Source organism: Sminthopsis crassicaudata, chromosome 2 (genome assembly GCF_048593235.1).
Source record: "Sminthopsis crassicaudata isolate SCR6 chromosome 2, ASM4859323v1, whole genome shotgun sequence".
In the NCBI taxonomy this organism is placed as follows: domain Eukaryota; kingdom Metazoa; phylum Chordata; class Mammalia; order Dasyuromorphia; family Dasyuridae; genus Sminthopsis; species Sminthopsis crassicaudata.
Genome location: NC_133618.1, coordinates 334,638,960 through 334,662,850, shown reverse-complemented (window position 1 = coordinate 334,662,850; position 23,891 = coordinate 334,638,960). Strand labels below are relative to the sequence as shown.

The following is a 23,891-nucleotide window of genomic DNA, read 5'->3' as shown; positions in this document are numbered from 1 at the left end:
AAAAGCCAGTTACTGTGCTTAAGCACTTTGTAAATATATTATCTTCACAACAACCCTGGGAGGTAAGTGTTATTATGTTTCCCCCTTTTAAAGTTGAGAAAACCAAGACAGGTAAAGGTTAGATTCAGTGACTTTCCTAGAGTCACAGTCACTTCTGAGACCGATTTTGAACTAGGTCCTTCCTGACTCCACATGTAGCATTTATTTACTGTACCTAATTATAAAGCTGTCCTTTATAGTTATAGGCTATAAAGTTAATATGAAACTAAAATGTTAAAACAGACAAATGGAAGCACAGGAGGGAACTGGGGAGTAGAGAGTGGCAGTGGAATCTGCCCTGGAGAGTAAAATTTGGGAGACTGACAGGTGATAAAATTTGGATCAAGGGTAAAAGGATGAGACTTGACCTTGCCGATATGCTCTCATTAAGGGAGGGGTCTCTGAATACAGCAGAAGCTTATTTTTCACTGACCTCAATACATCCTCTAAATGTTGTCAGATTGTCTTACCTGGAAGAAGCCTTTTGCTATTAGCACCCAAAGTTGATGAGCAAGAGAAGGGACAAGGTCATCAGCACAGATTTAGGGCCAGAAGGAACCAGAGAGACCATCCAATCCAACCTCCTTGTTTTTTCTGATAGAAACAGAAGTTCAATGTCCTATTCAAAGTTCCATAGGCAATGGGTGACAAAGGGTCCTCTTGCCATTTTACTCCATTTTCTCCACAGCTCCTCTAAACATTTCATTTGAAGTCATGAGTCTGTCTATGTGTACTGTTCAAAGGCTAAGCAAGCTTGGGAAACAGGGTGACAATTGATGGATAATGAGTATTTTAGATTTTTAGAAAGTCATGCTCCCATAGGACCTGAGATGCCAAGCTATGTTAAGTGTCTAGGACTCAGTCTCTTTGGTCCATGAGGCTTTTTGGCTACATGGGATCCTTTGGGCCATCCTGAGTGGGTCCCAGAGGGCGTCCCAACCCTTCCGCCGCTCTGCATGTTCCTTGCAGGTTCCACTGGGTTTGACCGACTCTGTTTCCTGCCACAGCTCCTCATTAAGCTAAGGACCAGAACATCCACAGACTACTTCTTGGAGGCCTGTTCCAGAGAAGATCGGGATGCTTGGGCCTTTGAGATAACGGGTGCGATTCATGCTGGACAACCTGGAAAAGTCCAGCAGCTCCATCTCATGAAAAACTCCTTCCAGCTTCCCTCTCACATCAGCCTTCAGTGAGTGTGACTGTCTTTTTGCATGTCCTGTCCTGAGTTTATCACCATCTTCAGAGCTTTTAAGGGCCAGTGATTAAGAATAACACATTTTGGTCATTTTGTGGCGCCAGATGAGGAAACTGAGGCAAATAGAGTGAATTGACTCATCCAGAGTCACACAGCTAGTATTTCAGGTTGGTGTTTGAACTCAGATCTTTCTGACTCCAAGTCCAATGCCCTATCCAGTGTTCCCCACCCAGTAATGTCACACACTTAATCTATCATTCCTACTAACCTTTCCATCTCTTTTTTTTTTGTTTGTTTGTTTCAACCTACAAATGGTTCTTTGAAGTATCTCAGTCAATCAAGAAGCATTTATTAAGTACATACTGTGTTCCAATCCCTGCTTTCAATCAGAGAGACAACATACAAACCCAATAGAGAGGGATTAGCTGGAATTTGAAAAAATCCATAGAGGTCAGGATATGGAGATGAGGAAGGAGAGAATTCCGAGGGAGAAAGTGTCTGGAATTGGGAGATTGTATTTTTTGTAAGGAACAAGGATGCCAGTATCATTGCTATGGTAAAGTGCATTGGGAGGAGTAAGACAGAAGGCTGGAAAATTAGGGGTAGGCCAGATTAGGAAGGATGTTATATTTGATCTCAAATTCTGCTAGTCCTTGTCCATTGTTAGATTGAGATCTACCACCTAGTCCTCCAAGCCATCCTGATGCATTGCTGCTAATCTATATATTAGTAGTCTACTTCCTACTGCAGACCCCCTTCAGCCAAGGGGGTCCTCACATACCTTGGCTGAATTGTACGTTTGGAAAAACATTGAATAAGATACTAATTCTTTCTCTTGCATTACATAGTGATATAATTTACAAGATGCATGACAGTAGCTGTGGAATTCGCCCATCTCCTAACATGAAACAGGGAAGCACCTATAAAAAGACCTTCATAGGTATGTCCAAGAAGCCAGCCACTTGTAGGCTGGCAGGGGGGGGGTGCATTGGACTCCACGATGGAAAATACACTGGTAGATGGGAATGTGGAATTTTGCTTTAGGGATTATAGAGATAATGTGCCTGGACTTGCCTGAGTTGAGCTCAGAGCCTTGTTGTCCCTGGGGCTTTCTACTATAGAATTTGCTGGCAAGCTGCTGGGCAGTGAGAAGTGCCATCAGTGTTCTTTGCCATTATAGTGGGGCACACTGGCAGTCTTTCAGCCTGCTCTGAGGTTGTGCAGTCTGTTTTCCTTTGGGATGAGGCTGGCTATTTCACGGGGCCAATGTAGTTGTGAAGGAGGCAGTACCTTAAGCCCTAGTGAGATGTGACCTGTCCTCTCCTTTCCCCAGGTTCTTCTCTGGTGGACTGGCTGATCTCCAATCACTTTGCTGCTAGTCGGATTGAAGCTGTCACTCTTGCTTCCATGCTGATGGAGGAGAACTTCCTTAAGCCCATTGGAAACCGGAGCACTGAGGCCATTCGCTCTGGGGATTTAGCAGAGCAATTCCTAGATGATTCCACAGCTCTCTACATTTTTGTAAGTGGTAGCAGGACATCCATTTATAGCTCCTTCCTTTCCACTGCCTGCTGCTGGAGAGAAACCTGCATAGAGGAGGTTAGAAATAATTGTGCAGTATGTGCTACACAACTAGGGAAGAGGTGGAATTAAGTAGTTCTGATCTGGACCAAGGAATTGATGAATCAAGGAATTTAATTTTCTTAGAAGTCCAATTATTGCTCTTTTATCTTTTATAGAATGAAAGCTGTAAGAAGAAGACAAATTCAAAAGAAGAATTCAACTTTAGCGCTGCTGAACTGAGTGGCACAGTGATTAAACAAGGATATTTAGCCAAACAGGTAATAGCTAAGTGAGCATTGCAACTGGGCAGAAGAATATAGTAAAGTAGCAGGAAGTAAGGAAACAACAGAAAATAGAGGCAAGACATCTATAAGAATCCTGTGGTGTAATTTGGATTGCACAAAGATTAGCAACAGGAAGCAAGTTCAAAAATATATTTGCACTTATTTGTTATTATTGGGGGGAGATCTGGATGTAGAATGTTATTGATTTATGGAAATTCTCTCTTCCACCCATTTGGATCTGTGACATAGTCTTATAGTTGTCTGGGACATTGAAGCCACACCATCAGCATTTGCCAGAGCCAAGGCTATATGGCTATATATATATATAGAAAAAAAATTATATATATATATATATATATATATATATATATATATACAGAGAGAGAGAGAGAGAGAGAGAGAGAGAGAGAGAGAGAGAGAGAGAGAGAGAGAGAGGAGAGAGAGAGAGGAGAGAGAGAGGAGAGAGAGAGAGAGAGAGAGATCTGTAATCATTGTGAAGGGTAGCTAGGTGGGGCAATGGATAGAGTGCTGGGTCTGAAGTTAGGAAGACTCATCTTCCTGAATTTAACTCTGGTCTCAGATACTCCTTAACTGTGTGATCTTGGGTGAGTACTAGCCCTGTTTACCTCAGTTTCCAATGAGTTAGAGAAATGGCCAGGGTCTTTGCCAAGAAAACCCCAAATGGAGTCACGAAGAATCAGAAATGATGAGATGAACATAAAAAATATCAATGTGAAGTTTGCTCAAAAAGCAAACTCCCTTTGCCTAACTTGCTTCCCAGCTTCTCTTCCTCCCCCCTAAATTTTGTGTGGATTAGGACAAAACACTCCATTCTTGGTCCTATCCATTCTATATAATGGAACTCCTTTTCTCAGAAGATTCAAGTGATCAGAGGCTGACTTCAGGGAAGGCCCTAGAACAGTGTGGCAGCATTTTGGTTTGCAGGTTCTGCTCAAACCTGTTTAAAGATGTGCAAGGATTGTGAGGAATAATGAGTTGTCTCTGTTCTAGGGACACAAGAGAAAAAACTGGAAGGTGAGGCGCTTTGTTCTGAGGAGTGACCCTGCTTTCCTACACTATTACAACCCCTCCAAGGTGAGCAATAGCCCACTTCACCATCAGCCCTGGGGGAGTGAAGGTTAATAACTGCTAGCCATACCTGCTCTAAAGTATTGATTTCAGGGAAAACCTCATGATGAAATGTGAGGTGTGATGTTTATTACCCTTCCCAGACACCTTCTTTCTCATTTCTTTTCCCATATATCCTAAATAGATTTATTATTGTACTTTATTTCTGTTTCAGTGAACTGTAGTGATACCAGTTTTGACTTTTTCTCTCTGATTACCACAGCAGAACCCTCCTCACAGAATTTTCTGTTTCTTGCTTTCAGTTTCCTCCCCTTCCAAAGTATACCAGGTTTTTCTTAAAGATCATTTTCATTATGCTTCTCCATAGATCTTTCTTCAAGATTATTCCTTGTGATTACTTGTTGGAAGGCCTCACCTGTGGCAATAACATTTCAGTCTCCCCCTTATATTCCAATCTTCCATAATCGAACCTCAATCCTACCTTTCTAGTCTTATTTTTCATTTTTCGACACTAACCCTCTGACTCAGCCAAACAGATTTCTTGAAAATATTTTCTTGCCCTGTCCTGTTTTTGTTAATGATATTCACTCCTTCTTCTGTACCTATTCAAATACTACTTATCATTTAAGGCCCAGCTAAAGCAATATCTATGAATATCTTCCATGAAGCCCTTGGAGACATAAAGCCTATAGTCATCTTTTTCTTCCTAATTCATATTTACCACGTGACATTAATTTAGCAATGGATGATGTACTTCTTTGGATATCCTTGATTAATATGCCAATTTGTATAAAATTGTTAGAAATAGAGAAAAAAGTGGTTTTGAATGAACAGGATAGGTTAGATGTCATTTTGATAGAAATTCCGCTTTAAGAAAATTTTAATTGTGTAGAACTGTTTTGTTTTGTTTTTTTGTCAAGGAAAAAGAGTCAGGCCAGAAGTAATTACAGGCTTTATTCATGAAAATGTAGCTAGTAGACATCCTAAATCAGCAAGAATGAGTTAAAGCCAACATTACAGAATTGATACTGACTGGAAAAGTCCAAGTTTCCTTGGATGATTCTGTAAGTATCCCAGATACTTGTGCACAGGACCATGTGATTGTTTATACTAGCTGCAGCTTCTGTTGCCAATAATTTGTCCAAGACCAAGAAAATGTTATTTCTATAGATGAAGGGAACTTACTTCTTTTTGCATTAGTGCAATCATGATTCTCATTTGGGTTTCTTTTCTATGTCTACAGGAAGAAAACAGGCCAGTTGGTGGATTTTCTCTCCGTGGTTCCCTTGTTTCAGCTTTGGAGGATAATGGAGTTCCCACTGGTAAGAGGCAGCTTCTGCATACCAACCGCAGCAGGGGTGATAAGCATTCATTCATTCAGTGTCTCAAGAACACTGCACTGATGGGAAAAAAAAGGGAGATTGCATAGGTTTGATATAAGAAAAAAATAGTCTCTTGGAAATGCAATAGAAAAGATCTTGTCACTTTCAGAACTGGTAGAAAAAAATGACAGGTAGTTGAGGAGTAATGTGGCAATCCATCTTTGATTTCAATATTTTTCTAAATAATCATGTTTTATTCTGACCCCAGAAAATGAAATTTTTGTGCCTCTGGCACAGGGATAAGGTACCACTGGGATAATGTTAGACTGCACAATGTTTGTGTGTTCCACTGGTCAAGTCCAAAGCACAGTTAGGAGATAAAGAAAAACAGTGAAATTGATGAGAATTAGATAAGGGGTACCTAAATGAAATTAGGGTTAATTGAGGTCTAGTAGCAGGTTCAGGGTACAGGGAGTCAAATAGAGCTCCCCTGTAACCTCTTTGGATTCAGCTCAAGATTACAGAGTTAAATGAGGTCTAGTAGCTGCGCAAGAATCCTCTGTAAGGGAATTTACAGACCCGAAAACCTAGATTGATGAAAGAGCTTTATTATGGGGTTTGGAAGTAAGGTTGAAAGGTAAAGACGCCAGGACCAGGGCTGGCACCGGTGGGCAGAAACCCGACATGGCCGGCTCAAGGATGCCATGTTTGGGACTTCTGCAAAGAGTGGACTCCAGTTTCCCCCTTTTATAATGGGGGCTATTGGTAATTTTGAAGGGGCTCATGGGTGGAGTCCCAGGTTGGCTCCTGGCTGGGTTTCAGCCAGGGTTAGAATTTGAATAAAATTCAATGGGTATTTAGATAAGGAACTGTTTGTGCTTGAGGTGGGGGTAGGGAAACCTGAGCAGATCATTACAGTGGGGACTGGGACAGCCCAAGTTGGCTCAGATGGGGGGGGGGGGCTGGGAGAACCCTGATATCTCCCATTGGAATTCATGGGGGGTTGGGAATCAGAATCTTAACCCACATTAAGATGAACTGCATTACATAGATGCCTTCCCTATCTCTGACTTACTGAGAGTCATTTTATTTTATTTAGCTCAGACCTGTGATTCCATTGGCAATGGAACTTGCAGTATTTCAGTTCTTCCCAATCTAGATTTGCCACTTATGATTACTCTTTTGAGAACTGTCTAGAGGCACTTAATTTTAATAAATACTGTGAAGGACCCTTTAATTCATATGCACGATAAAACAAACAATATGCATTGTGAGGGCATTTCTCCATTTCCATTAACTTTGGCAAGCTTCTGCTGGCTTCTAACTACTTCTCTCTCCAACCTCACCTAGCATTGTTTGGCACTGCTTTGTTAAGCATCACAAGTACAAGTGTATTTTCTTAACAGGCCAAGCTTCAATAGGACAAGGCTTGCTGTATGTAGCTTATTAAAACTTTCTTACCTGGTGGGCAAGAGCAAGTTTGTTACATGGAAGCTCAAAGCTTCAGTTTTAAAAGCAACTCATTTCAGTAGGTGGCTTTTCCCTTTAGGTGTTAAAGGCAATGTGCAGGGAAACCTCTTCAAAGTGATCACTAAGGATGACATCCACTACTACATCCAGGCCAGCAGCAAAGCAGAGAGAGCTGAGTGGATTGAAGCTATCAAGCGATTAACATGAGCAGTCACCGGGCTCATATTTAACTCTAACGGCATCTTCAGGACTTCTATGTAAAAGGGAGAATCAGGACTTTTGTCAAGGTCTTGAACATTTTGATGACTTTTAATATACATCTGGTACTGCTTTTGACGTGAGACTAGAGCTGAAGACTTCCTAGGAACATCCTAGTTAGAGACAAATCAGTCTCATTGATGGTCACTATTCTAGCGTCTTCATTTTGGTCCCAGACCAGGAGCTGTTTTTTTATGGAGACTTAAAAGATCATTCTTCCTCACACCAATCTTCACAGATACTGAGAAAAGACCTTCTGATTACAAATGGAAATGGCAGCCTATTTTTAGCATTGTGAATTCCTGATGTTTTATAAGTATTTTAGACACAGGTGCTTAATAAATATTTGTTGAATAAATGAGACAGCTCTCAAAGTGCCTATCAACAAAAACAGTGGTTTAATGGAGAAGAACCCTGAGCTGGGACTCAGTCTGCCTTCAGCATTTAACTTGATGTTGATCACTTCGGAGTCCTAGACTCATGAATGAATGAAGAACCCCTGATCTCATAGGATCACAATTAAGATGAAATGAGACTGACTATATGAAAGTACTTTTGACTCGTAGGTTGGAAGTAACCTCAATTATTAACTAAATGTACCCCATCCTAGAAGAATGGTGACATACATCTTAAGTTGAATACTATTTTGACTTTTCCCCTAAATCTTGGGTGATGAAAGACTGTAGTTTTGTAGAAACAAGCAGTAAGTCAAGTCAGACTGGTGGACTTGAAGTACTCAGATTCTAAGAATGGCTGTGCAGTGAGATGCAGCACAATGGGAAGTGGTCTGTCAGTATGGCTAGATAAGTTGCTAAAATTAGATTAAAATACAATGAGGAAAAAATCTGAAGGACAAAAAGAATCAGATAAATGTCTTGAATTTTTGTTAAGAATTAATTTAAATTAGTTACAATTCTTGGCATCTATTAAGTTACCTGTTACTTCGACTTGAATAAGCTAATAAAAGTATCTGGTTTTATGAAACTTAAGTTCTAATAGTTACTTGAATAAATAAAATATGGTGTAATTTGCCAATAGATATATCCAAAGGGTTGAATATAATTTACTCTCTTTTAAATTCTATTATAGCTTGTCCTGAATAATCAGGAAACCCAAACTGAATCTTACTTTTTCTTCAGAATAAAATCTAAATTTCAATTGAATTAGGATATAGTTTGTGGCTTCTCAAAAACAGAAGAAGTATGATGAAATCTTTTAAAAATACTCAACACAAATTCATTTGACACCATTTGGTCTGACGAAGGCAGTACAATTGTGACCTATTTCCAGCTTTCTACATCATCACTTCTGCATTCAAGTTGCTGTCAAATTGGTCCTCCCTTACACGACACTCCCTCCCCCTAATCTCTGTGCCTTTACATTGGCCATGGAAAAAAACACATTCTAAGCCTGCATTGCTTTCTATCCTTACCTCTCTACACCTCTCAAAATGCTTTTCTTTAGGTACCTTTCTAGAAGAGGCATTTCTTGATCTGTCTGCTGCTGATACCCCATCATCTCAAAATTATCTTATTCGATTTTAAGCTTAAATATTTACATCTCCTAATAGCTCTGAAGCAATGGTTTCACTTTTGCCCATGTCCCCAAAGTTTAATCTTTAAGAAAATTTTATGGGACTAAATGTAAAGACTAGGAATCTAGTGGCAACAAGTAGAAAAAAAAAAAGCCACATGCAATCCTAATTGCATAGGCTGAAACCTAGAAAAATTGGAAATATAGTAAAAAAAAGTTTTATGTTTATAATGAAACTTAATAGGTAATTTGTTATATTGGCCTTTTTTTCCTACCTGACCAGTTGGCCAAAACAAAAAATGAAAACATAACTTCATTTTCTTCCTGCATTTGTTTTCATATATATATATATATATATATATATTTTTTTTTTTTTTTAAACAGCAACATGTTACAATGGATAGAGCTGATTTTTAGAGTCTGCATAATCAGAGATCAGGCTCTGCCTCAGACATACTGGCCCAGGATAGGAGGCCAATGCAAATTACTTTTTAGTGCCCTGACCAAATCCCTAAAACAGTTAAATTGCATAATAGGTACTTATGTGCCCTGGTATACAGCATTTCCTGAGTGGGGAACTCCCTTAACTGATGAAAACACTGGTCTTTACATTTAGAAACTCCATACATAAAAACATACAGATGGTAGCTAGCAATTTATGCAGGCCTTAATGTTTACCAAGTACTTTATGTTATCTCATTTGATCTTGAAACCATCCTGGGAGATTGGTATTATTTTCCTTATTTTTCAGGTGAGGAAACTGAGGCAGCTGTTGAGTTGCCCAAAGCTTGTCACAAATGTTAAGCAGGATCTGAACCCTGACCTCCCTAAATGAACCCCAACCAAGTCCACTGTGACACCTGCTAGTTAATCTTGTTAGCATCATTTCCAAAAACATTTTAGTCCATAGGTGAAACCCATGGTAGCTTTCTGAAGTGCCAACTCATTTCCTTTGAGTTACACACATACAAATTTTGCATATCATACGTAAAGATGCCACATTAAGCCACTTACCAGAACATACCCTAAGGTCTAGCATGTTTATTTTTTTCCATCATGTTTACATTATCTGTATAGATCTATTCCTTGAATGTTGGAACTAAAACATTCCATATTCACTTAGGAGAGGACAATAGTCTCAATTGTATAAATTCCACTGGAGTTCACAGTGGAAAATTCAATGTTTATCATCTTCTGTGTACTCCTTGCATTACCCCACTCTAGACTTTCAAACTCTTAAAAAAAAATCTACAGAAAATTTGATTACATTTCAATTTTCCATTCCAAGGTATATTTGGGAGTACCCTACCCTAATTAATTTTTGATTTTTTTTTGAGGAATACTTGTTTTCAGAAGCAAAGTAAAGGAAAGATTATCGAAGGGGTAATTTTTACAGACCTAAGGTAGAGAAACAGCTTATAGATATCAGAGAGGGAAGAAAATACCATCTCCTGCTCCTTTTAGAATATCCTAAACAATTATAAGGGTTCTTTTTTTTTAAGGTGATTACAGAATAGAGCGGTAGTTATCTTCTCTCTCAAATAGTCTTCCTCACTTTTATTCCATATTCTCATTAGCTATAGTGATTCCAGCCCCCCAAACTGAAATAAATCTGACCTTGAAACAGCACCAGAAAAGTGCCTTTTATTAGGCACTCAGTACATATTTATTTAATTGAAATACAAATAGATTGACTTGAATGAATTTTATGCATGTGCTTCAACAGTTACCTTCTAAAAGGTCTACATGCTCCAATAGTCTGATAACAGAGACTGAATCTATGATCAAAGAGATCATACAAAAATATCCAAGTGACAATGCCACTTTTTTCCTAAGTACCTTTAAAAGTAGGCAAAATGCAATACAATAGTCCAAATTCTATTAATTTCAATTAGCTTGACCTCAAAGGGGGAAAAAAAAAACAAATATATCGTCATCAAAATTTGTAATATACAAATTATTCCTTTTTGGGGAGTTGCATCCCTTTATGACGCATCTCTAATTATTTTTCCCCATTAAAAAGTCATCCCAATTTTAAATATTGTAAAGGTTGAATTCAACATTCATTTGAAGTTCCAATCAAAAATATTTTAAAGGAACAGCTCACATTCTACTAGCTAAAACTTACAGGCTAATATCAAGTAAAAATACAAAATGTAGATGATGATAAATCACACCACTTTACGATCATTATTTTTAGGCAGTCAAAAGGTACAGTACAATCACTTATTTGCATTTTAAGAACCATCATCCTAAAGGGTCTCAAATGCCTAAACCTTTTCAAGCCTGGTATACAAACTACAGCAGTCTATGAAAAAGCCAGTTGCTCACCTACCCAGATCTTAACTAGATTATTAACTTCCTATTCCCATTATATTTTCAAAAGGAATGTTTTCAACTGGAGTGAAGAAGGAAGAAGCCTAATTAAATATCCCAGAAATTTATTGAATGTTCGTTTGAATACAATGAATGTAGAAAGATTGGAATTGTTTGCTTTTGGTGCTCCTGGTAAATTTCAAAGAGGCACTAAATGGGAGGGGCTGCCAATCAGAAGTAGAAATGGAAAACCTCAGGCCCAATTATGTGGATCTCAGTTTGTGAGGTTTTAGTCTCTAGTGAAATTAGGCCACTCCCTTCAAAAGAGCTCAATGTGTGAAGGTAGCCAGCATTTGGGAGGGCATTTCACATGCTGGTCTGTTGAAACATTTAAATACTTTGAAATACAAAATATTCAGCTTTGAAGTTTTCAATACTGGAAAACTCTGAAGTCTAGGGTGTCTAAGGCCAGGAAGGGCTGGTCTGTGTTCCTCCAGTAGGACACCTTTTCCCAAAAAGTTAATCTTCAGCTTTGGCTTCCATTTCTTCAGCATCATCATCTCCATCCACCTCAGCATTTTCCCTTTCAAGCCTCTCCAGTTGTCTTGCAAGCTCAGTTTCATCTGTGTCTGTGACCACTTTGGGCTGTGGAAGGAGGATCAATATATTACACAAAATTTAAGATTCAAGTTAATGTCTAGTACCAAATTCTTCAAAATGGAAACTGTCATAATAATTGCCTTACAAAGTACTTGACAATTTCAAAATCAATGCTAATGTTACAAATACAAGAAATTCTTGAATATTTTTCAAATTAAAGAAAAAAAAAATCCATCACTTAATAACAAACTCTGGCAATAGTTATCATTTTCCCTCCTAAAGGGCTATTTCTCTGTCAAAAACAAAACATACTAATTAAGAGGTGCTCTAAAGGTAATTTTTCTTAATCCAAAGTCCAAATACTTGTAGCATTTGATTTTAATTTTTTTAATTTTGCTAAGTCAGGTATAAGTTAATTTTATTAATAAGAATAGCCAAAATGCTTAATTTACCACCAAAAAAATTAAAAGCATAATGACATATAAATAAACTAAGGTACTAATTAAGAGCCTTATGCATAACACTTCTCTTACCTCCATTTGAACATTGAAGACACCCCTCTTCTCCTCAATCTTTTCTTTGATGACAGCCATAGCCTGATTGAGAACAGAAAGGCCCTCTGTTCTCTCTAGGGTTGTAGTGGTCATTACATACCGAGGAGGTGCTATCAGATTAATCTACAAGAGAATGGAAGCAATAATTTTACTAAATGCTGAATACAATGAAAGCAAAACTCTTCATAGCATAATTATATTAAGTAGATTATTAGTTCTAGATTTTTATTTTAAAATACAGTTTGTTTAGAAACATTAGAACCTACATGATGAACATCTCTTTTCACCCAATCTTACCTCTAAACAAAGGAAAAAAAAAAATTGCGACAGTCAATCACAAACTAATCTACTATAAGAAATATACATAAAGCAAAGAAACTGCTTTCTTATAAAGAGAAAAGAAGGATAAGATCAGACTTTATATATGGGTTGGGTGTTACTCACCTTGATAGGCATGTTTTCTGTGGAACAATTCAAACCTGCTCTCAGAGCTTCTTTTACAGCATCAATACCTTCATAACCATAACAAGCTACTTCAATATCTAAGAAACAGATAACAGAACATGAACAGAATGTTCACTGTAAGATTTTTAAAATCTGACCTAACGGATTTTCTGTGTGTGAACCTTCATCATACCTCATTTACTTCAACTATACAACAAAATGGAAGCTACACTGTTTTGTAATCTCTATTATTCTTCTCGCACAAATTCTTCCAATAATTAAACTACTAAAAATGTAAATTTAAGATACCACTTTGAGTTTGCTGAATTAATACTCATAATAGACTTAATTGGTATAATATAACTTCGGTATAAAATAACTTTGTGAAAATTCAATATCAGAAAAAATAGTATATTCTAAGTATTCTTTCCTGGAAATGATCAAAAGACTGGTATGTTTGCAAATACTTTTTCACTATACATTATTATATGAGGCAGTTAAGTGGCACAATAGAGCATTGATTCTGGAGCCAGAAAGACAAGAGTTCAAACCTAGCCTCAGACTCTTAATAACTGTGTGACTCTAGAGAAATCACTCAAATACTTTGCCTCAATTTCCTTACATTAGTACCTATCTTGCAAAGTGGTTAGGATCAAATAAAATAGTAATTCCATGGTTCCAACAATGCCTGGCACAAAGTTCTATAAAATTCATAATGATGAATAACAGCTTTCTTACTAAATGCAAAATCTTAAAAAAAAACAAAACAAAAAAAACAAAACAAAACAAAAAAAACCTTATTATTTACCAGCTCGAATTTTGACAGCTTGTGGTGTCAAGCGCCTATTTATGTTATCAATCAGTACTCGTCTTTCATCTTCATTCAAATCCAGTCCATCCAGGATTGAAGGGTCTCTGAAGTAAATTTTAAAAATAGAATGCGCCAATATTAATTTGTGTTATTACATACAAACTATTAGAAACAAAATTTCTAGGGGTCTGAGGAAATTGGGTTAATTTCATTAGGAATTTTCTAATTGTTGTATAGAACAATTAGTCCAAGCATAGTGACTTGGACTTAAATGATCACATTAGCTCCCCAACTCAACAAACTTTAGTGGCCTCTACCGCCTCTAGGATCAGGTTAAAACTTCTCTACTTGATACTTAGAATCCTTTCCCCTTCCTACGCCTTTTCTATCTTATCAATCTTCTTCTACATGTATCTCTTTTTGCAGTAGTCCTTTTCTTGCTCACTCCAGCTGCTAAAAGTGCTCCTCTCCGCCCCATTGTGTCTATTATTTATGTATGTTGTTTGTGCTTTAAAGACAAAGGCAATCTCTCTCAGCAATATGTGATATGTAATAAGCACTATTTATGTGGTCACATATAGTGAGACATAGAACATAAAAGGATTATTAGCCTTGAAATAAGGAAGCCCTGGGATTCAAGTTCTTACTTGAGTAAATAATAATGTGATGAAATCACTTAACTTCCCCCCCCCCTGAGCTTGGGTTAAGTGACTTGTCCAGGGTCACACAGCTAGGAAGTGTTAAGTGTCTGATGTCAAATTTGAACTCAGAGTCCTCCTGAATTGAGGGCTGGTGCTCTATCCACTGCGCCACCTAGCTGCCCCCATCACTTAACTTCTTAATGCTGTATACAACTGCCTAAGATTATAAATTATAAAATACTTGTTGATTTGCATCAATGGAAAGAACAAGATTTTACTATATTTTAAAACTATTGAATGTTGGTTAACAGGTGCATTAAGACACTGCACATCCCCCTTCTAACTAAAGTAGAAATGCAATTTCTTAAAAAAGATTCTTACGAGACTGCATGCTTAAATGCATCATAGGCACCATATCCTGGTCTCTTGTACTTGTCATCAAAGACCCAGGCAGTTCTCTGGAATAGGCTCTCCAGCTGCTCATCCTTACTGTACTCTAATACCTCAGCAACATGGCGAAGGATGCTATAAACCTGGAATCAAAAAGATAGGTTTAACAATTTGAAAAATGCTTATCTGTATTACTATTACTTTGTTTTTTAGACTGTTAATTTCCTGGTGATATTGCTCCACATTCTTCACTCCCTTGCCTTGTTTAATTTATAAATGAAATTCAATTAAAACTGAGAAAGAGAGAGAGTGAAAATATGTATAAATAGAATATGTATATATCAACTAGCATATCACTACAATTCCTGTTTCTCTTCCCCTTAATCTCCACTCTCCCCCAGAAAAAATAAAGAAAAACCAAGTAAAACTTTTTTGTTTTGTTTTTAGGCAAGGGGGAAAAAAAGATTCTAGACCTGTGATTTCATTAGTGTAGAATAGTGTCAAACTCAAAAAACAAGACGAACAAAAAAGGATCTTGGAGGCAGTTTTTGCCAGAAAACTCTGGTGTAGCCTACTGAAGAAAAATATCCTATGAATATAATTTTTGACTTTTTAAATGCACAACTCAATATTTTGTTTTCATTTGATTACATAGCAATTTAAGTCCATGTATTAAGTCTATCTCTGCCCGTACTAAAAGGTTGATATCAAAAGGAGTATTATTTGGAACATTCATTTTCTTCATGAGAAAGAAAATAAGCTCCAATGGTTATTGTTACTGTAAGAGAGATTAATTCTTCACATTGAGACTAATAGGATTTAGGGATGGAAAGGATTTTATAAACTATCTAGTATATCTTTAGTTTAATAAATAAAGAAGCTCAATGAAATTCAATCACTTGCCCAGTATCACAAAAGCAGTATTATGTAATAAACTAGAAATTTTTTCACCACTAATTTATTAGGATTTTAACATTATTTTAGAGAGGGCATGGGACAAAGGAGGAATTTACCTCTGAAATGAGAATAACAAAAACAAACAAACAAACAAACAAAAAAAACCAATTAGCAAGTACAAAAGATAAAGAAAGATCCTAGGAAAATGGCAGGGGGATAGAACAAATAGTACAAACATGGGTAGAGAAATTTGGATTGCAGTTGGCAAATGTTAAAACTAAAATATGGAAATGATGAAGCATGCATCAATGTAAGAGAATAAGACTTCAAAAATCCACGTGAGTATTCCTCAAAACAGATGGCATTACATCTCTACTTTTTAGTAGACGGTTTTATGAGTTGCTCTAATGAACCCAGAGTAACCTACATACCATACTGAGGCCTCTGAATTAGAATTTTAGTGAAATGAATAGTAATAATTGGCATTTATATAGCACTGCATAGTTGACAAAGCACTTACATACAATGTAGTAGAGCCAGGAACCAATCTCAGGTTTTCTGACTCCAAAGTCAGTGCTTTTAATCTACCTCAAGGCCCATGACTAATATGCAGGGACACTTCCAGAAAAGATTAAAGGGAAGGGGAAAAAAAAAAAAACAAAAAAAAAACCAGAAAAGCAAAACAGCAATTACAACAAACCAGTCTACAGATCCATTGCTGTCCTTCCAAGCTCAGAGATCTTGTAAGCTGTTACCCAAGTCCTACTCCTCCTTAAAACAAAAAGCAAGGATGTATCTATGATCCTTATCCCCCCCCCAAAAAAAGAGCTAAAAAGAACATAAACACATCTAAAATTCTATAACTTACAGAGAAAAAGGCTACCTAATTAACAAAATTAGAAATTACTTGTAGTCAAATTGGCTAAAAACTATTTTAGAATAACTTTCAACACTAACATTTGGGAGTTATTACACTTCCTTATGCTGGATATAAAATTGTTAAAGAGTACATAATCTCTAAGAGTCTCATAGCGTAAATCCTCTATTGCTCCAAGAGGATACTTTGATAATTTTTAAGTCAACAGCAAACCTAGGGATATCTATTAGAGCCACTAGTCTGTCCTCAATCTAAGCAATGAATATTTTCTTGAAATTAGTCTTGAATTCATATTATTTTAAAATAAAACATGCCATCAATCAAGTATGTTCCCTTGAACTATGAGAAGGCAATTTGGTTGCACAGCACACAATTTAAATATTTGTCTCCTAATACTAAACTTACAGTTTTAGATTTGGTGAATTTGTCTTCACATTTGATTGCTTCTTCTGGAGAAACTCTTCTTTTTGACAAATCGATATACCCTGATATGAGGAAATTAAAAAAAAATTAGGATTTCCAAACAATGGAATTATTAACTTTCACTCTCAAGATAAATATTTAGAATTTGGAGTCTGAGGACTTTTTAGTTCAATTCCTAGGTCTTCTACTTGCTTCTGAAACAGATTAAAAAAATATCTAAGTTTAAAGTTTTTTTGGATACTCTAAAACCTATAAACCTATGAATATATTGTTAATCCAAGTCTGCCTCAACTCAAATTGAAATTGATACTTTATTTACTCCTCCCATGCATATTTCAGCTTGTTAGCTTCAGAGCAGTATTAATTACTGGGTGAAGCTTTGCTGTATCTTGAATACTTTGTCATAAACTAGATTCACACTGATCACTCCTTGTTTTGGGCCTATCTGAAAGCTTGATATACATGTATTCATGTAAATCACTGGAGAAAAAATGTTGAGAAGGATGAAGAAAAGATCAGAACAGTAACAACAAAAAAGATATGTAGGCCATACATTAATTAACAATCTAGAGGAATAGTTGTTGACCCTATAAATCTATTTATCCCTCTCATATTTTCTCCATCTTCTAAGTTGTTTTTTATTATGATTTATCAAAAAATTACCAGTGGTTACCTGTTTACAGAGTAATGGTCAAATTATAGGTAATTCTGCTACAGCTCAATATATGCTGTGCAAAATTATGTAATAAGAAATCTTAAAGAAAAATGGTTATAGAGAATAACATTCCAAAACTTGTCAGTGACACATTATATTTCAGTAGTTAATAAATACCTAAATAAAATAAATGCCCCAAACTGCTGCTTAGTCTGTACCACAAGAGAAGGGGATGGAATTGATGTGCACCAGTCTCAATTCTTTTCCACTCAGTTTCTACTACCACCAGAAGATATACAATAAATACGGTCCTTTACTTTGACAAACACCTGAAGTTTGCATGTAGAGGTATAAAAGCAAGCTCAAAATTTGTGTTTTAACTAAAAATATTTCAATATGTCACTCACATTAGAACAAATTCACCTTTTTGAAACAAATGCTATGGCAGAACTATAATTTGTTAGGAGTTCAAGGTCCTTAAGCACTCTCTCATTATTGCCTACCTGTGTATTATTTATAATCTAGCCAAGCCATTATGCTTCCAGTATGTTCTAAACTTTGTTCTTGTACTTTTACCTTTACTCAAGTTAGAATGTCCTCTTCCCTCGAATTAATTTTAAATTTCTATTTATCCTTTAAAGCCAATGAAAGTACCACCTTCTACAGAAAGCCTTCTGTGTTAGTAATGAGCTTTTTCTTGTATTATTTATGTATATACCCAATTCCCAATTTTTTAGATCAGAAACGTCTTATGTTCCTCTGTTGCTTAGTGTTCTGCATAAAATAGGCACTTAGATTTTTGGTGGATTGAACTCAAAGGAAGTAGTATTGATATTGCATAATTTTTTCTCAGTGAACCAATATTAATTCAGTGATTACTGCTTTCCTTTCTAAGTGCTAAAAACAAAACAAAAAAACTACCCATTTAAAGTGTTATGTAATAACATAATCCACTTCATTTTATTCAGATGTATATATCAAGCTGATTTGTAATTTTTAAAATTTATCTGCTCTTCTGAAAATTGAGACATCTGAAGAAGCTGAGGCTGTGTTAGTGACTAGGTCAACAATGCAGAATTGGTAAATGGAAATGCTTACCCTGATTTGTCATCCAGTATACACATATGAAAGTAATAAAAATAAAAAGCTGTCCAAGTAATCAAAGACAGTGGTAGTCACATAAGAGGAGTTACAAAGAAAAAGCTATATTCTGTTGTTAGTTTTTGCCTTAGTGAGAAAAAAAGATCAACGAAATAGTGACCAACCTATCCTTTTAAACATTAGGAAGTGTATAATACAAGGAATAAAAAGTGCAAGCCTGCATTCTTTCCTCAAAGGATGTAATATAAATTATCATCTAGATTTTTAAATTGAAAAAGGAAAAGACAGAGGCTTATTTTATAGTATCAAGCAATCACTAATTATTGATTACCTAGGTAGGTAGCCAGCATTATGGGAAGTTCCATAAAGGAGAAAGAGAAATTTAAGATTGAGTCCCTATTCTAAAGAAGCTTATAATCTCAGTTGAAGTTAAACATGTGAAACAGAATAAATTCAACAAGCTTTCAATTCTGTATTGGTTCTCTCCTCTCTTAATTTCTTATTTAGCTAATTCAACTCTAAACTACTTTCTAAGGTCAAATCACTTATTTCTAATCATCACTCACTCTGTGCCAACCTCTAACTCTGGAATACTCCCATTATCTGGCTCCTACTGCTGGATTTAATGTATGTTAATAAGAATAAGCCAGATATAGTCAATCTATGGTTTTATATACAATCTCCATTTTCTTTGCATATGGAAATGTATGTTTGTTGATTTTTTTTTTTAATTTGCTGAGGAAAAAAAGATTAAGTCTCACACTTTCCTGAAAAGAGAGACTGCTTCACACTTACTTGTTTATCATATAACCCTTTAAACATGACTTCTTTTCTTTTACTCCAGCTTCTGGCATAAACAACCTTTCTACTTATTCAAGACCAAGCTTTCTATCTGTAAATCCTTGATCATATATTTTCCCTTCTCAATCTATAACTTATACTTACAAACATGTCAAAGTCTCTCCCACCCTGCAAAAAACTCATCTAACATTCCCTCTCAGAAAGTACTTTTTATAAGTTATCTAGCTCAACCCTCTACAATCAGACTTTCAATCTTATAACAGATTACAAAGTCACCAATGATAGCCAAATCTAATGGTCCTGTCCAAATCTTCATTTTCCTTGCTCCCTCTGCAGTGTTTTATAAGTGCTAATAACAATGCTTTCTGCCTAGATTCTTTATTATGAACACTTACTCGTCTCCTTTACTGGCTAATTTCATAACCCCTAACTGTTGATAAATTCCAAAGCTTTGTCTTGGGCCCTATTCTCCCATTTTTCTGTTGTCTTATACTAGGTGATCAGATTTCCCTCGGTTAATTATCACTGCTATGCAGACAACTCTCAGAATTGTATGTATTCCATTTCTTTACTAGGTTCCAGGACTGACTTCACTATTCCATATCTACTTGACATCTTGAACTAGAAGGCTTGTCAACTTAAATAACACATTTAAAAATGAATTTATTCTCAAACCCAGACTTCTTTTGGATTTTCCTACTTCTATGCAGAACACCAGTATTCTTCCATTTATCCAATCAAGTAGAAGATGGCAACTTTCTACTTCCTTTTCCCCTCACATACTTGCTAAATAAGTTGCTAAATTGTGCTGTTTCTACTTCTACATTTCTTGTACCAGTCTCCTCCTTTCTCTTCACATCACACAGTGAGGCAACTGGGTGGTGCAGTGGATAAAATGCTGGCCCTAGAGTGATAAAGCCCTGAATTAAAATCCAATCTCAAACACTTACTAGCTGTGTGATGCTAGGCAAGTCAGTTCACTCAGTTTGCTTCAGGTTCCTCATCTGTAAAATGATCTAGAGAAGGAAGCGACAAACCAATCTGGGATTTTTGCCAAGAAAATCTCAAATGAGGTCACAAGGAGTTGGACACAAACTGAACACCACATAGCTCAGGCCCTTATCTCACTTATTGCAATAGCCTCCAAATTGGTCTCCTAGCCTCGTTTTTCTCTTTTCCAAACCATCTTCTACAGAGATGTCAAAATGATTTTCCTAAAGCAGTTTTCATCCTGTTACTTTTCTACTCAAAAAAAACTTCAGTGGTTCCTTATTACTTATTGGACAAAACAGAAACTTGTCACACCGACTCTAACATTAAATTCGCCTCCCGACCACCTTCACAAACTGGCTCCCATCCTAATCTTTTGGTCTGATTAGACATTATTTCCTTACACACACAAGTGATTTCTCATTTATGGTGCTCCATTTCCACAGTTCCTGGGCTTTATGCCTGTTGAGAAGTTGAATGCTCTCACTCCTTACTTCTCTCATTAAAGCATTCTTTTCTACATAAAGTCTTCATCTCCCTATATATGCATATTAGCACTTTCCCCCCAAATCACTGTTTTATTATATTTTATAGTGACGTGTACAGCTTATATCCTCTTGCTTAGAATATAAGCATATGCTTAATAAATGTCCCACCGAACCAATATTTACCAATTATGTACCAGCTGCAAGATAATAGGAATACACAAGTGAAAAATCAAGATATAGTTTCATACAAGGGCTTGGGAACTGTATGAAATCTGTGTAAGACCTGTGTAAGTATAAAGATGGACTTGTGATGACTGCAGAGAAAAGATGCAGATAGTTTTCTAAAAAAATATGAGTACAGAGAAATAATTTTTTAGTTGAAGTAATTATGGAAAACATCATGGATTTAATGCCAACTAATATGGGCCTTGAGGAAAGATGAGATTTTTTTTTTTTTTTTTTTTTAAAGAGCAAAAATGGCAGGGAAGGGTGAAAAAGCAGGCATAAAGAAATGAGTTAGAAGGCAAGTTGTGATAATAGAATCTATCATTCAGGATGGCTATTCTTTAATTAGAATCTCCTTAATGGAAGGGAATTATTAAGACTATTAAAAAACCCACAACTGCGAAACAAGAACAATTTCCCACAAGTTTATTTTTAACTTACCTTTTTCTTTGTCTACTCTAATAACAACCACACATTCATTTCTGCCAATTCTGATGAGTTTATTAATGGAGCGGATACGTCTTCTAGACAGCTCACTAAGAAGAATCATGCCCTCAATATTGTTGTATTCCAATAGGCTGACATAAGCTCCCATTTCAGCAATGGACCGCACATTGACCATTACCACATCTTCTACTTCAGGAAATTTGTGCTGGTAGAATCTACAACTTAGTCCTGGCATTCTGCAATTTGAACAAAAGAATCAACTTAGTGCTAAAATGGAAGCCAACATAAATTTTAGAAATTTAAGAAAAGATGGTGAAATGATTTTATCTTGCCACTGAAAAGAAAAATGTGTTTCCTTTTTTACTTTCAATTTTAACCATTTTGAGTAGCACTGTCAAGAACAAATTTCACTTCTAGTTTTGCTAAAGATTTTTGTGGAGCATGGGTGTGTCTTTACCAGTAGTTTCAAGGAAATATTGTAAAAAATAATTAGTATCTGTAAAACACTGAGAACTAAGGATGAAAGGTACTAGACAGGAGTAAAGTACTATAATAATACTCCACTTTAAACAATATCAAACGATGGGTAGGGCAGCATCGTTGTTATAAATATTCTCCCATCTTTCAAGTCAGTAAAACTAGAAGTACTCTTCCTTCAGAGATACAAACAAAACTCATATTTCCTTTTTTTTTTTTTTAAAGGATATATATTTTTAAAATTTAACCAAAGAAAACTCCCTCACTTGAGGCTTATTTTTTTCTGAAAACAAGTGTAACTATGTGTATTAAGAGGAGGGGAAGAAAGCTGTGTTAACATTATAAGAAGTAATGAAAATTTTAGACATATAAAAGAGCTAGTTAAATTAAGTACCACCCCCCCAAAAACCCCCAAATCCCTTGAATGATTGTTATTTTTTCTATTAAGTTCTATTTTGCCACTTGAATTTGCTTATGCATCCATATTGTGATCCTATAGCCTCCTGTAATTTTTCTATACTCAATACCACAGATTCAAGCCTATTCTCTCAATTTTTAAATTTTGAATACCACCTTGACTTCCACTTTTCTCATTACCCCTCAATTGTAAACACAACTATCTGTGATCCACCCCTTCCTACCCTCCCAACATAACTAATCCAGTTTTGTAAACAGCTTTATTGAATAAAATTAAGATACTGTTTTATTCAGGCTACTTCTCTTGGGTGAACTTGAGGAAGATAAGAACTAAATCACATGCTAATCTTTGTTCAGCTGGCAAGAGTTGGGACTAAAATCACCTAACCAAACAACACATTCCACTCAATACAGTGAAAGTCCCTTCCATATTATTTACAAAATCTTCTTTGGCTACCTGTTTTCTTGTATCTGTTCATTCTGACATTTGTAATAATATTTTCCCAATTTTTATGGCTTTTTATTTTTCCATCTTGCTTCTTGCTCCCAAGAATTAGCCAATTTCCCTTTCTGAATATCCTTTGGTTCTTACTGCAATACATCTGAAATAGTTGAGTATCTCTAGAACCATTACTTTCCTGGTCATATTTCCCACATTACTCCATCATTAGGATTACTTGGGGACATTAGAGGGAATACTGAATCTTTTGTGCTATTTCAATGGTGATAGGCCTTCATAACCTAAGTGTGTCTAATCATTTTTCACAAATAATCCCAGTTTTCTTAACATTTATATATGTACTTTCTCATTCAAAAATTTTAAATGGATCTCTATTATCTCTACAATATATTGGCTGTTAGACCTTCAAAATTTGACTTCACACTACTTTCAAATCTTATTTTTTATTCATTTCTGAGCCCTGGACAAACTAGATTACCAGGTATCCCTGAAGAATTCATGTAAACCACACCTAGAATCCACTTCCTCTTCATCTCTGTTAAAATCCTTTTCTTCCCAACTTGAAATGTTTTCTCCCTCAAATTTTCTGAGTATTCTGTTGGATCTTTCCTCTGTCCCAATCACACTGTACCTTGCACACAAATTACCTATGTATTTGCTATATTGCTTGGAGTAGACTTTTTAAAGTTATGTCCCCTATACAATGAATTAACCCACTTTAAAATAGATTAAGAAAAAACAATTCTCAAATGGTTGAAATTAAGATAGTTCCATTTGTGAAACTTCAAAAAGTTTCAAGGGAGAAAAAATCATATTAGACATTCCATCAAACTTAAAAATGAAACTATTTCTTACACTACAAAACCTCACTCAACATTAAGGTCTGATATATGAAAAAATTTGTAAAAAGGAAAAGTTCCATCCCAAAGGAGACTATGTATGTCCTACCAAAGGAAAAGTAAGGGAGAGAGAATGTGGGTCTATGTGCAAAATATATCAGAGTTAGGGACTGGACTCATGATTTTACTGATATGAAATCCTGAACTTTGTCTGCAATTGAGTTTGAGAGTTGCTCAGAACACAAAGAATTTAAGTGGCTTGCTCAGTCACAGCCAGTATGAGCA

General features: G+C 36.0%; 2 protein-coding genes across 7 annotated transcripts in view; one reads left to right on the top strand and one right to left on the bottom strand.

The window, feature by feature from the left end:
• The window catches only part of PLEK2 (pleckstrin 2), a 122,790-nt gene extending 114,407 nt beyond the window's left edge, over positions 1 to 8,383 (top strand). For 4 of the 5 annotated variants that reach the window (XM_074290430.1, XM_074290434.1, XM_074290433.1 and 1 more), the window contains 7 exons: positions 1,047 to 1,228; positions 2,083 to 2,174; positions 2,568 to 2,755; positions 2,974 to 3,075; positions 4,093 to 4,176; positions 5,414 to 5,492; positions 7,042 to 8,383. In XM_074290430.1, the coding sequence (XP_074146531.1) occupies positions 1,047 to 1,228; positions 2,083 to 2,174; positions 2,568 to 2,755; positions 2,974 to 3,075; positions 4,093 to 4,176; positions 5,414 to 5,492; positions 7,042 to 7,169 (855 nt within the window). In that variant the 3' untranslated portion in view covers positions 7,170 to 8,383. Of the gene's footprint in view, positions 1 to 1,008; positions 1,229 to 2,082; positions 2,175 to 2,567; positions 2,756 to 2,973; positions 3,076 to 4,092; positions 4,177 to 5,413; positions 5,493 to 7,041 lie in introns of all 5 variants that reach the window. The other variant, XM_074290435.1, reaches the window with a different exon arrangement.
• Positions 5,106 to 23,891, bottom strand: part of EIF2S1 (eukaryotic translation initiation factor 2 subunit alpha) — a 19,974-nt gene continuing 1,188 nt past the window's right edge. For both annotated transcript variants that reach the window (XM_074290436.1, XM_074290437.1), the window contains exons 2-9: positions 21,408 to 21,649; positions 16,689 to 16,768; positions 14,501 to 14,652; positions 13,476 to 13,582; positions 12,668 to 12,765; positions 12,203 to 12,346; positions 9,768 to 11,714; positions 5,106 to 5,569 (exon numbers count right to left, since the gene is read on the bottom strand). In XM_074290436.1, coding sequence (XP_074146537.1) covers positions 11,589 to 11,714; positions 12,203 to 12,346; positions 12,668 to 12,765; positions 13,476 to 13,582; positions 14,501 to 14,652; positions 16,689 to 16,768; positions 21,408 to 21,648 — 948 coding nt within the window. In that variant the 5' untranslated portion in view covers position 21,649 and the 3' untranslated portion in view covers positions 5,106 to 5,569; positions 9,768 to 11,588. The remainder of the gene's footprint in view (positions 5,570 to 9,767; positions 11,715 to 12,202; positions 12,347 to 12,667; positions 12,766 to 13,475; positions 13,583 to 14,500; positions 14,653 to 16,688; positions 16,769 to 21,407; positions 21,650 to 23,891) is intronic.